At 41.2% G+C, this 13984-nt stretch overlaps 2 protein-coding genes across 9 annotated transcripts in view; one reads left to right on the forward strand and one right to left on the reverse strand.

Moving 5' to 3' along the window:
- ACTR1A (actin related protein 1A) overlaps nucleotides 1-7901 on the forward strand; it is a 36795-nt gene extending 28894 nt beyond the window's left edge. The window contains exons 11-14 of one of the 6 annotated variants that reach the window (XR_013262819.1): nucleotides 1659-2593; nucleotides 2660-2714; nucleotides 2772-2828; nucleotides 2886-7901. Coding sequence is in view for 1 of the 6 variants with exons in the window: in XM_077455312.1 (XP_077311438.1) it covers nucleotides 1659-1761 (103 nt within the window). In the remaining 5 variants the exon portion in view is untranslated. Of the gene's footprint in view, nucleotides 1-1658 lie in introns of all 6 variants that reach the window. The other 5 variants (XR_013262818.1, XR_013262816.1, XR_013262817.1 and 2 more) reach the window with 5 other exon arrangements.
- A 138-nt stretch (nucleotides 7902-8039) lies between these two features.
- Nucleotides 8040-13984, reverse strand: part of SLC68A1 (solute carrier family 68 member 1) — a 38998-nt gene continuing 33053 nt past the window's right edge. For all 3 annotated transcript variants that reach the window (XM_077455309.1, XM_077455311.1, XM_077455310.1), the window contains exons 8-9: nucleotides 13198-13391; nucleotides 8040-10851 (exon numbers count right to left, since the gene is read on the reverse strand). In XM_077455309.1, coding sequence (XP_077311435.1) covers nucleotides 10604-10851; nucleotides 13198-13391 — 442 coding nt within the window. In that variant the 3' untranslated portion in view covers nucleotides 8040-10603. The remainder of the gene's footprint in view (nucleotides 10852-13197; nucleotides 13392-13984) is intronic.

Raw genomic sequence — 13984 nt, forward strand, 5'->3', positions numbered from 1 at the left:
ATGTCACAATTGAAGATACAAATTGGGCCTTAAGTTACCTTTGTTGGGAATAATATTGTATTCTGATTTCTGTATGTGGTTAATAGTCATAGATTTCAGCATGATTCCTTTTTTCTGTTTCACATACTTTTTATTTATTTTTCAAAGCAAGCAGTGTAAGTAACTGCATTTGATTGGTATTACCCTCTTGTAGTTTATTGCAGTGTTTCTCAACTCCAGTCCTCAAGGTTCTCCAACAGGTCATGTTTTCAGGATTTCCCTCAGATGAAACGGCTGTGGTAATTACTAAGGCAGTGAAACTGATGGAATCACCTGTAAAAAAAATAATGAATAACCTGAAAACATGACCTGTTTGGGCGCCTTGAGGACTGGAGTTGAGAAACTCTGGCCTATTGAACAGCTGAGCTCATAAAGGGGGAAGGGAGCTGCAGCAGAAAGAGAGCCAATCAGGTTTGCTGAAATGCGGGAAACATGCACAGTAGGGGAGAAATAACAACAGATGAGATCATGAATGTGCTCCTTCACATTTCACTGTCTAGTCACGGAGGGAACCTGTAAGAGCCCTTTCATACTGGAGGTGGGCGTTGGCAGTAAAGCGGTGCTATTTTTAGCGCTGCTTTACTGTTGTCTTTAGCAGCGGTATTTGGCTGCTAGCGGGGTTGTTTTAACCCCCCCCCCCCGCTAGCGGCTGAAAAATGTTTAAAAGCTTCGCAGCAGTGGTTTGCTGGCACTGCCCCATTGTTTTCAATGGGCATGGGCGCTTTAGGAGCGGTGTATACATCGATGCAAAGATGCGGCTTGCAGGATTTTTATTTTTTACCGTCCTGCAATAGCACCGCTCCAGTGTGAAAGCACCCGGGCTTTCATATTTGAGAGACAGGAGAGGCTTTTTACAGGCACTATGCCAATGCTATTTTTAGTGAAAGGGGTCGAAGTGAAGGTCCCCCTCCCCCGCTAGACAGGGCTGTGTTGGGGGGGCAGAGTTGTGTAAATCTCTGAAGTGGGTGGATAGAAATACAACGCTTTTGGCAGGTAATACAGCTCTCATATATGCGTTACATCTGCTTTAAGACCCCTTTCACACCACACCGCTGATAGCGGCGGCGGTAAAATGCCGCTATTTTTAGCAGCGTTTTACCGCCGGATATGCGGCGCATTTCGGCCGCTAGCGGGGCGCTTTTACCCCCACTAGCAGCCGCGAAAGGGTTAAAACCGCCGGCAATACGCCGCAATAGCGGCGTTTTGCCGGCGGCATTACAGCGCTGCCCCATTGATTTCAATTGGCAGCAGCGGTGGAGGAGCGGTAAACACACCGCTCCAAAGAAGCTGCTGGCAGGACTTTTTTCTGACGTCCTGCCAGCGCACCGCTGTAGTGTGAAAGCCCTCGGGGCTTTCACACTACACACAATGGTGCATCTTCTTTAGGGCGTTTTGCAGGCGCTATTTCTAAAGCTATAGCGCCTGCAAAACGCCCTGGTGTGAAAGGGGTCTAACTCTTTGCCTGGAGTTCAGCTTTAAACACTGCTAGCGCATTCCCTGTGATACAAGTTGGAAAAACGTTTTACATTTTTATACCTTTTTAAAAAAAAAAAAAGAATGTCAGACACCGTTTATACGTATAAAGATTCCATTTCAAATAAACATTTTACCTTTTTCAGTGGATCCATTTTGGCTTCTTTGGACACCTTTAAGAAAATGTGGGTCTCCAAGAAGGAATATGAAGAAGACGGCCCCAGAGCTATCCACAGGAAAACTTTCTAACGTCCCAAAAGACCAAGTCTCTGTATCAGTCCACTTCAGTTTAAAACTCGCTTTTTGAGTATGAGAGTGTGGTCGGGAGGTGACTGGTGGGTGGGTGTGAATGTATGTGTCTGTATGCGCTCTCCAGCATGCCAAGAAGTCGTCAAACGAGGGCAGAAGATCTGTAGAGGGCAACTGAAAATAAAACCCATCGGAGAGGAAAGCCTTTATCCCATTCCTATTTATGTGTTATGTTGCACCAGGGTCTGTAAATGGTCTGTTGCGAAAATATTTTATCACATTATAGCCTATTTATCCTTAACAGATTACCGTACATAAAGTGTAAAAAAATAAATAAAAAAAACCCAGCTGGCAGTACATTATGAACTGACGTACGTGACCCCGCACTTATCCGCCACACGGGCCTTTCAGAATTACGTTTACTTGAGTAACAAAGAAAACGCGTTTCTTGAAACTATAATATGTCATACTAATTTAAAGACATTGTTTTTGGAAATGTTTCTATTGCATGATAAAAAAAAAAGACCAGTATAGTTATATAGTTAGACATCTGAAATATTTGAAATTTTTTTTTTTTTTTTTTTTGTTAGAATATCTCTGTGACAAAGCCTGTCTGCAGGTCAGTGTAGGTTCCAGGACTTCCATCTATAGAATTTATCAGTCAGGTAACCCATAAAGTCTGTTCTGTGTTCATATTTATATAGAAACTAAGGGGGATTAGGTAACCTGTCTTTGTTTTTGGTTCTTTGTATACTGGAGCGGAGACACCAATTGGGCAACCTTGTTTATTCATCATTGGGTGCTTGTTTGCTTGGGAGAAGAAACCAGCTATGTAACACTGTCCCTGCATCCATGGATCTTTGTATACCTAAGAGAAGTATTCTTGGGTGACAGCTAGTTAACCCTGTCCCCATTCTTGGCTCCCTGTATACCTCGCAGAAGGCGCCAACTAGGTAACCCTGTGTCCCCATCCTTGGCTTCCTGTATACTTTGGAGAAGAATCCAACTAGGCAACCCTGTCTCTTCATCATTAGGTGTCTATATACCTGGGAGATGGAGCCAACTAGGTAGCTCTGTGTCTTCAGCCTTAGGTGCATAAATACCTTGGAGAAGGAGCCAACTAGGTAACCCTGTGCCCTCATTATTGGCTCCCTGTGCATACCTTGGAGAAGGAGCCAATTGGGTAAACCTGACTCTTCATCCTTAGGCGCTTGTCTACCTAGGAGATGGAGCCAACTAGATAACCTTGTCTCCCCATCCTTAGGAATTTTTACACCTGGAAGGAGGGGCCAGTTTGGGAATCCTGTCTCGCCATCCTTTGGTCCTTGTATACTTAGGAAGAGGGGCTAAGTGTCATGCTCCTAACTTTGTTTCTATCCTTTTTGTTGTTTGCCCTACAAAACAAATGGCATTGAATACCACTATATATTGAAGCAAAACTATATAAAGTCTAACATTTCTGTCTTGGTATATATTTGTCTACTTTTGTATTATTTGTTCACTTTAGTTGTCTGCTGAAGTTTTTTTATTTATATATGTATGTTTAGTTTGGCACATAGGATGCTCTAAATGATTTTTTGCCCACTTTAAATTTGTTGATGACACCGGTTTATTATATTTGAGCCACACGTGTGGTGTAGTTTTATACCACCTTGGTAAGAGGTAGACCAGCTTTATACAGACACGGTTTGCATGGGTCCCAACTTCCTCCCTTGTCAGCATGTACTCACTCTATAGTAGTGTCACCTTGGGTTTTTAGTAGGCCATTTTAGTATACACTTGTCCCATTTTATGAATGCTTAACAGTTTTATTATTTATAAGTGCTCTTGAGTCATGTCCAAAACGACCACTGAAGATTGTTAAATGTCGGCCTTTTAATGTTTTGGTCAATATTTTTCTGAGGAACTCCATCCAAGTGCGTTTTGGGGAAAGGGGTCTTTAGCTGTTATGTAAATATTGCTTATATCTGTCACCTCGGCTATAGTGAGCGTTTTTTTCAAACGTATTTATAAAAATAAGATGCTAAAATTTGTTAACCAAAAGTATAATAAATCATCTTTAGCTGATCTGGGCTGCAGTAAACTGAAATCTGATTACTATGATTCTGCTCACTTTGCATATCATTCTAGCCTGTTGCATTGTCTTACTGCATAAATCTTATATACTTGAAAATATAAGGTTCCCTATATACTTTCTGCACAAGGCGACAAGATGGTTTTTGCTTTGCAGATGGAGGTAACAGTGGCAAACAATACTTAGTTCCATCCATAATCACTTGTGTGGAGTTCAGGAAAATCTGCCGTCGGCACGAGAATAAAAGCAAAAACATATTTATGGTGATTTGATAGTTACTTGGTCTTCATCACTTGGAAAAAGTTTTTCCCACTGATAAACAAAGTGCTGCTACGTCAGAGGTCGAAAACATTGGTTCCAATCTGTCCCTTTTTATCTAGTCTATTGCTTTATATGATTTGTATTTATTAACTACTGCTTTAATATGTCAACACTAAATAATAACTTCAACTCAACTATATAGTGGATTTGTTTATGGATTGTTTACAATAGTGCTATAATACTGGCATACTAATCAGGTAATTAAAATGAAGTAACACTAAATAGTGTTTTTTATATGCCTGGTAACAACTTGTACAGGACTTTGCATCTCTTTTTTGTGAGAGAGTGGGTAGTAGAATGAGGCTGGATCTGAATCTTAGACCCCTTTCACACTGGGGCTGCAGCCACGTTAGCGGCACTCATTTTAACATCGCTTTTCAGCCGCTAGCGAGACTCTTTTTAACCCCAAAGAAGGGATTAAAAACTCCCGTGTTGCACCACTTTTCAGGTGCTTCAGAAGCATTGCCCATTCATTTCAATGGGCAGGGTGTTTTGAGAGCGCTAAATACCGCGCTCCCACACTGCCCCAAAGATGTTGTTTGCAGCACTTTTTGGAACGTCCCACAAGCGCACTGCCCCAGTGTCAAAAGTCGCGGCTGAAAACTGCCCCAATGTGAATGGGGTCTTATTGTGCATCACCGTTTTTACAATTGTTTAACATAAAAAATTCAGGATTATTACTGAAAACTTAGTATAGAGCAGGTGAAATTGATCTTTCCTGGGTGTCATGTGCTAGGTATGCCATAATATTTGGTCTTCTTTTGAACATTTTACAATGTACCGATCATACCAATACACCATGAATGGAAATTGTAGATATATTTGTTTTTATCAGAAATTCTTAGGGACTTGAAACATATTTTAAGTCGAGTCCCTGCAGGGGAAAAAAAAAGAAAAAAAAAGGTTGAGAGATTGGTGTAAGGTACACCTTCATGACAATGAGCAGATGTGAATGCAGCTCTGTCATGGCTGTACACCACCGCTGGTGGAGGGAAAGAAAATTTGTATGGCCAGCTTTACTCACTCTATAACTAGGAAAACAAAAAGGACAGACCATAGGGCTTTATACCTCTTCCGCTCCTTGCTAAATAAAGGGTCCACTCAAATCAGAATCTTAAAAAGACCATGCACATACTTTAATTTTTATGTGCCAATTTATAACTGTTATGTATTCAGTAGGAATCCTTAAAGTGGTTGTAAACCCTTACAACACACTTTGACCTACCGGTAAGCCTAGATTAAGGCTTACCTGTAGGTCCAAGAAATATCTCCTAAACCTATACGGTTTAGGAGATATTTGCCCGAAGACAGGCACCGCTGTCTACGGCGCATGCGCCGTAGACAGCGGTGCGCAGGCCGCACTGAGCGTGGCATTTCCAAGAACGGAGCTGCCACGCGTGTCTGCTCCCGTGCGCATGCGTGGGAGTGACGTCATCGCCGAATGACAGCGGCGGAGCTGCGAGACCCCACCGACAACATGGATGCGCCGGACTACAGGGGACAGTGGTGACTTCGCTGGCTCCTGTGTCAGGTAAGTGACTGACACATAATGGGCTACTATGCGATGCATAGTAGTCCATTATGCTTTGCCTTTGCAGGGAATGAAAGAGGAAGTAAACTCATCAGGGTTTACTTCCTCTTTAAATGGGATTGGAACATATTGTCTAGCCAATGGTAGATCAACATAAAGATAACTCTGCCCCTATCAGAAAAGTTGACTTCTACATGGTCCGAACTACATTTTCTTTTCTTAGCAGAGTCAACAAACTAACTCGGAATGGATTTTGGTTGGACTAGTGTAGGTTTTGATCCTTTCTGGAACCACCCCTGCTGTTGCAACTAAAAGTCCACTTCTCAGCTGAGCTTCCAAAGTCACCCAGCTAAGTGCAATCACCATGCTGTATATCGCCGGATAAACATTACTCATACTCCTCTTTTTCTAATGGGACATTCATCAGACCAGTCTCCAGTTTGGCCAATGATTGCATAGACATACAATAACCATATCTATAGATAGTTTGGAAAAGGTACAACGTTGGACTGTTTGTTTTAAATGTTTGGACTCTTGTGACCTAGAACATTATTATTTCCATAAAAGTTAACTTCTATAAAAGAGCATGCACAAAATTGACAAACACTGCCTATGGGGCGTCCAACACAAGAATTGTGAGGAATGCCTGCCTTCTGCTCTCTTCCACACCTTACTAATTTGTGCAGTAACTGGCAGTAGAGACATGCTGTGAAAGGATGAGGGCTGCTGCATTTGTGTGATGTATGCCCCTGTGGGTGAGCAATATGAATGTATGGAAAATTGCCTTTACCAGGTGACCCCTAAGGTCCTGGGGAATTAATTAGAAAACTGAGCCCTGCATCACTCCACCTAAAATAGAATTTTTTTAAATCATGCCATTTAGAATAGCAAGTGCATGTCTTCAATATTTATGGGTGAAGCAAAATTCCAGCTGCTGCTATATTCTTATTCTGGAATACTGGTTGCATTTGTCTAAACATAAGGCTCTTTATGCAGCATGGTTTGTTATAAATTCTATGCCTGTAACAAACAATAATTGTGAGCATTAAAAATTAATCAGCGCAGCACCATTAGCCCAGTATATTGTGGACAAGTAATGGCTGTGAAGAAAAGGATGCTATCATTTTGCCCATTTAGGGTAGATGGGCAGAGTCCAAACTAAGTAGGCTTCATTGTTGGAGGAAACAAGGCTAAATGCCATCACTGTTTCCTAACCCTTCTATGTGACAGTGTTTGTATATGGTAATTGGACATATATGGTCCTAACACAGTCACGTGGGGGGGAGGAATAACATTCACCCCCTATAGCTGGAAGCCCCGCTCTGTTGGGCAGTGGGTTATCAGGAGGCACTGTTCTTTTAAGATGCTGATAAATCTTGAGAATACCTGTCCTTAAAATTGAATGCCACCCTTTTAGACAAATGATCCAGTGTAATGGTTAACCTTCTAAATGGCTTTTGTGTGTGAAGAAGCTCTTGAGGTATCATCCTGCTCTCCAGGAATATTCTTTTTGAGAAGTGTATAATAAATGTAGACACCCAGGCATAAATGAGCAGTGCACATAGCACGGACTCAGAATTAATTTTACTTGATGGAATCACTGTTGGAAAAAAAGGCATTCTTAATGCCAGATACAAATTACTGCATTGTGTATATTTTTTTTTAATAAGGTAAACTCACATAAATTGGGGCTGCCGTTTACTTGCTGCTTTGAAAATGTTAGTTGCCTGGTTGTAGTACCTGGATGTGAATAATTAAAAAGGAGTATACAGACCAATAAAGTCACACATTCTTGCCTACCTGTACCAGGTCAGTTACTACTGCAGCTGGTGGGTTGGCATTAAAGGCAAGAAACTCCCTTTTTACGAAAGGTCAGCAATGGCTGCCTCCATGTTTTATCTGAACAAGGTGCAAACTATTTTTTTGGGGGATTCTTCTGGTAAATCTTTGCCTTGATCACTGGTAGTTTAATTAAGCCTCTGTTTTAAAGCACATGAATGGGAGTGCCACTTACGATTTCCAGTGCATTCTGCATTGTTTCAATGGCTGTAGAATTGGCCCTAGACGTTTTTGTTTAATGACAGTAAGTAATGTTAACTTTTTTTTCTATCATTGTAATAACTGTCTGATCCTGTACCGTACATAAGAAACTGTCAGCTGGTGGTGCCCAAATACAATTTAGAATCCTATAATAAAAGAAATCCTGCTCTAAAAGTGTCTTGTACTGAGTGTGAAGTGCTTGGATCAAGCTAAGGTAACCTGAGGTGGAACCACAAACCCAAGTGTGCCTGCTGGGTCTTGTAGTTCTACTACAAAGCACCAAAACTTGGTGAAAATGTACTGGAAACAATGCAATGGACAAAATAGACAGTTTATTTGAATGGCAAGTCATGAGTTGAGTCAGAGCATGGCAGTAATACAGCTGATCACCATATGGGAATGACATCCTGAGACAAAATGAGGTATATGTTCACACATCTGGGCTTTCAATCCACGATGGTGTGCAGAATGCAGTAAACAATAGCAATCAATTGACCACAGTCAGATCTATCAACATTCTGAATGAATGCTATGGTTATTGAATGTTACATATGTATCTTTTTACCTTTGTGACTGAGCCCTTTGCACAATTTTCAAGATTAGGTATATTAAAAGTTTAAGTTCCAAAGCCATTTAAACGTGATTAAGACATGCTTTGCTGAGAAACATGCCTGACTTGGGCCTGGTTCACACCTATGCAATGTTTAGTGTATTTTCAGTTTTGCAGAAACACAATCCAGTCCATTTAATGGTTTCCTATGGGTCACATTCACATATATGTATTTTATTGAAAGAGCTAGGGACTTTGGTTCCATAGACTTCAATGGATCAAAAATGTGTATTAAATAATGCAAAATGCATCTGGAATATGCAAACTACAACCTGCATAGGTGTAATGAACCAGGCCTTAAAAGCAGGAGAAAAGGCTGTTACATGAAGCAACCATTCAAGCTTTTATACTCCTAAACTGCACAAAGAAAAAATGAAGGGTGGAGTCGCACTGGTTGCTATAGTCAACATGCCTTTGCACCAACTTTTATCAGGGTTATGATTTAAGGTTAATGAATATAATTTTGCATTCCCTGCAGGCCAAATGATCTGGAAAATAGCAACAAACTTTATGCCTCCCAGATCAGATTCTCCTGCATTTATATGTACTTGTGTTTACACATGTATTCATGCCTTTTGAAACACGGGGAGATTTATTAAAACTGGAGCAACTTGATCTGGTTCAGTTGTGCATGGCAGCCAATCAGCTTGTTCAATTGAGATGCAGCAATAAAATCTGGAAGCTGATTGGTTTCTATACAGAGCTGCAAACAGATTTTCCAGTTTTAGTAAATCCCCCAAGCCACTGCTAGTGTGAACGGGGCCTAAAAACTGTTATGTAATATGACAGCTTAGATCAAAGTATCCCAGCTCATAATTATTGCATTGTAAAAAGAACACACATTTCATCTGTGCACACTGGTCAGTTCCTTTCTTCTGGTAGGTTGTGCTGGTACAACAGCTTAGTATAACCCCAATAACAACAAATGTAGAAAAAAAAAAAAAAATAGGAATATATATTCATACTGATTGCAAATATTAGCCTCAAAGTCTCTGCCAATCTGCTTAAAATAGTTTAAAATGGCATTGCTATGCTATATAAAAGCGACCCTACTCTGGCCTTGAAAGTGCCTGATTTGGCAAATGAGGTTAATAGTAGGCACCTTGTAGGCCCTGCAAGTGCTTGTATTAGTCTTCAGACTGATACTTGTGTCCTAGAACCATCCTATATTTCTATAGATTGGTTTAGTTTACTAAACCCAACCTCATGTTCTGCAGCAGTTGCACACCTCTTTAAGACTAACAGCTAAGGAGGTGAAGCTAAGCAAACAATGGACGACACAGGCTGGGCTTGGGATATAAAGGGATCTCCATTGGTACAAAAGGGTCTGAAAACCAGACTGAAGCTGGTTCTACACAGAGTATATTTCATCTGATTTGTAATGATCGAACCAGGCAGAAAATTGGCAAGAAAACAGTGCTTACATCTGAATAGATGCAGGTACTATTCAATTAGTCCAATCACCAACTTCGTTGGCTGTCAGAATACAGTAGCCGCAGTGGCACATTCATTCATGCACACCATTTAACGTGCATAGATGGATCAGTTAAATTTCTTTCATTTATCCTGCAAGATGAACAAAAGAAGTCTTTGGCCAGCTTAAAACAAGTACTTGCAGGTGTCACAAAATGCCCACTCTTATTACCTTAGGTACTTTCTTATGCTGGGCAGGGTCACATTAACATTCAAAGAGAAGATCCCCTAAAGTGCACCTGTCCTCCTATACACTTTTAAGTATTTCATATTGTTGGAGGAAGCAAAAAATTCAGTCCGTCAATTCCATGGGAACTTACATAATGGCTGCTTTGTACATTATTCTGTAGAGTTGGTGCTAGCACACAAGTCATTTAAAGAATGAATAAGTTGAGCACAAAACACGGCTACCTCCACTGTGAGAAGGCGGCAGGTACTACAATTAAATAAAGCCTCCATCACATATAGCACAGAAGAAGTTGGTCCCCTTTGAAATTAAAAAATAAAATGTTTAGCATGTAAAAAGAAACCTGAATAGAGAAATGTGAAGGATCCCTTTGCTGACTTTAGTTTAAAGACACTAGTTTCATGGCTGTCACAAGTTCATGCATGCTCCAGATTAGTGACTGCACAAGCCAGCCAGAGAACTAGCATTTTCAAATTGAGAACCGCAAAAGCATCTCAAATGATAAGTACATGCCCTTTGTGCACTGTACACTAATAAGGAGGTCAGTGGTCATTTTCTGACCAAGGATGAAAAGGCAAAAATTGGCAATGTCTCTTCAGTGGTCCTTCATATAGTTTTTACGTCTGGAGGAACACCATTTTGAGCCTGGCGATAAGTCTTCACGGTGATGAGCCGTTTTCCATGTAGAGTAAAGTGTGACCAGGTAAAGAGCTGCAGCAGAGCACATGTAATTGGGATGAAAACAAGAAGATAGAAGCATCCTTGGCGTAGAGTGGTGGTCAGCACTCGGCTGGAATCCATCTGTGGCTCCATACTGATATTATTCATAGCATCCCGCTGAAATATGTCATATCCTGCAATAAAATAACTGTATGTTATATAAAAACATACACTGAAACCAGTAATGACTTTTATTTACTAACTGTACTGCTTAAAAGTAACCACATTCAAACATAAACCCTGTCTTTCTATAATGAAAAAAAGAAAAGATCTGGGCAAAGTCTATTGATCTTCAGCTTCCTTCTTTTAAATACTGTAAGCAAATACTTGGAAAGAGCAAAGTGCAAGCTATCAAAATAGATCTTCCACTGGCCTGACAGTTGTAAACACAAATTTGATGGGGCGCTTTGGGTCACCATGTCCTGTACAGCATTGCTGCTCTCTGCCATTCCTTGCCTAAAAGGGTGGGATAAATAGCTCCTGTTTTTAGGGTGCAAGCCTAAAGTTAAACTACAAACTCTACGCTTTTAGTACTCCCCACTGCAAGTGTTAAATGTTTGTCTAGTCTCACTGAGGAACAGACAAGCTCAGGGAGGCATGCTGATGGATGTCCATGTGAAGAGCTGTGAAAACTGTAAAGAGGGAGCCCGAGAAGCTGGTCGGTACAGTGGGGAGGCTTGGTTCTGGTAGGAAATACGTTGTCTCAGAGACATCACAACACTGTGCCACCACTCTGCTATGTAGCCAAGTTCTTCCTGCATCAGCACCCGCGTGCTGAATACCCCAGGCGCCCCACACCTGTTCTTCACTCTAGGTCTGCAGAAATACCCACCGTACCAATCTCAGCCTCACTCCTTCCAGTCACAGTGCTTTTCAGAGGGCATTTCACAGGCAGTGAGGAGGGGTTATATTGTGTCCCCACTGCTCAAGTTAACCCTATAATACTGAACTCAATGAGAAAGTTTGACAAGCTATGCAGCTCGTCACACTCTGCAGCCCAAATTTAAAATGCTGCAGCATGTTAAAAGCCCATCTGGCTATTATATTACAGTTCAGGTGGGCAGCCAGTGAGTGGTAAAACTGCAGACACCCATTTTTACTATCCCCGATTGCCCAACTGAAAGAGACCTATTTTGTGAGCAGTTGGACCTATTATTCCTAGCGCTGGGTGCTTGGTTTCTATAGGTTTACCTACCCCTTTGGACCTTCTCAGGTCCAAAATTATATTAAAGTAGAATTACATTTGGCCCTACACAACAGACTTAGTTTCTAATGTGGCCCCTTAGGGAAATGTATTGCCCACCCCTGCTTAGATTTAGAGGTTGGTATGAGTTCCCCGAACAATCTCTGACTCTCAGATAATTACTGACACAAATAATCTTTTATGTGTGTATGGGGTCATTTTTTTTTCTATCCACTGAGCAGCACCATCGAAGGAACATTCTTTTCACTGAGCACCGATGTAAGGAGCACCCAACACCAGTGCAATGGGTCCTTACTTTCAATGACCATCAATTTTAAGATGGTCCTTCTGCCACTGACCACCAATCTATGGAGGCCTTTCTGCAATGACCCACAATGTAAGGAAAGCATTTTAATGATCACTAATATAAGAGGGCATTCTCCCACTGATCAACATTGATCAGTTCTCACTGTGTTTACCCGGTGGTTATAATTTGTTTCATTTTATTGTTATTACTGAAAATAATTTTTGTCTTACAGAACAGCCCTTGGTGTCAAACACGCTACACCACATTCTTTATTTTTATAACTCAACTGACTCTTAAACGGTAATGTAAAATAACCCTTAGACATTGTAATTGATAGCAGGGTATCCCAAAGACCTGAACCCAAGCCACATAATTAGGTTGAAAAAAAAAAAGACACATCGGTCAAGTTCAACCAAAAGAAAAAAACACAACAATAAGCCAATAGCAAACCTCCTTCCTATACCCAGAGTTGATGCAAAGGAATGCAATAAAAACCAATACAGCTCGATCCCATTTTCTCCAGTAGGAGAAAATTTCTTCCTGATCCCCCAGGAGACACTCAGATATTCCCTGAATTAACCATCCCTGGTGTTATTACTTATAAATGTTAGTATCCAGTTATATCTTGTACATTTAAAAATGTACTCAGCTTTCTTTTTTTTTTTTTTAAAGAACATTTTCCTAAGCTGTCTGGAAGTAGTTTTTGAGGGTGTCTATAACACATTTTCACAGCTCCTAACCCTTCCATATGTAGAGGTTAAGCCTCTTTTGTAAAAAGCGCCTTCCTGTCCTCTGTAATGACCCGAAAGTAAATAACGCAACACCAAGTTCACTACTGTATATGGCCCACTTATGTATTTATACGTGGTGACCATACCCCCCCTATAATCTCTTCTTCTCAAGAGAGAATGAATTCTCTCTTGAGAATTGACAAAGGCTGCACCAGACCCTACTCTTCATAAAATAATACTCTATGTCCCTTCTATATACCTGTATAGACACAAAGTAACCATGTGCCTGCGAGAGGGGCAAAAGTCTGGCCAGGTTTAGTAACCAAAGCAACCATGCCAAACATCAATGCCGAGGCTGCCTGTTTCCTGCGATTTAGCACAAAGTCTTCATCCACCAGGTCTGAGATGACCAGATTCAGCAGTTTGCAGGTTCCTTCAGTGAAAACACGATTGCTGTAACAGGAAAAAGAAAACCTATTTTAGTTCCAGCATTGTACAAAATATGGTGTGAACACCATGGGCTGTGAAATGCAAATACGTATATAAACTGTTTAGCTATGCCAAGCAGTACATAATGACTTCGGAAATTGTAGAGAAAACGAATGCATTACAATTTAATTACACCCATTCGATTTCAGACGACTAAAATTAGTTTTAGTCGACTAACATGTACTGGAGAATAAGGATGCACTGATGCAATTTTTTTAATACCGTGTACCAATACTTTAAGTACTCGCCGATACCAATTACCGATACCTATCGCCTAGGAAGAGTGGGTAGAGGGGTGGTTTGGGAGGTGGGGTGCAGGGGAGCTGAGTGAGGCTGGGGTAAGGGCAGGTTGGGGGGAGGGAAGAGGGTGTAAGTGAGGGCAGGGTGAGGGCTGGGTGGGGAGGGGGTAGTAGAGTGAGGGCTGGGTGGGGGGGAGTAGGAGGTAAGTGAGGGCAGGGTGGTGGGGACTGCAGATTGTCAGAGACTGCCAACATGGTGCATAGTAGGTTGACATGATATTTACATAGGAAATAGTTAGAGAGCCCTTAATAATCAGT

This window comes from Lithobates pipiens, unplaced genomic scaffold (assembly GCF_037356315.1).
Source record: "Lithobates pipiens isolate NorthernLeopardFrog02 unplaced genomic scaffold, aLitPip1_a1.2 Scaffold_25, whole genome shotgun sequence".
Lineage (NCBI taxonomy): Eukaryota > Metazoa > Chordata > Amphibia > Anura > Ranidae > Lithobates > Lithobates pipiens.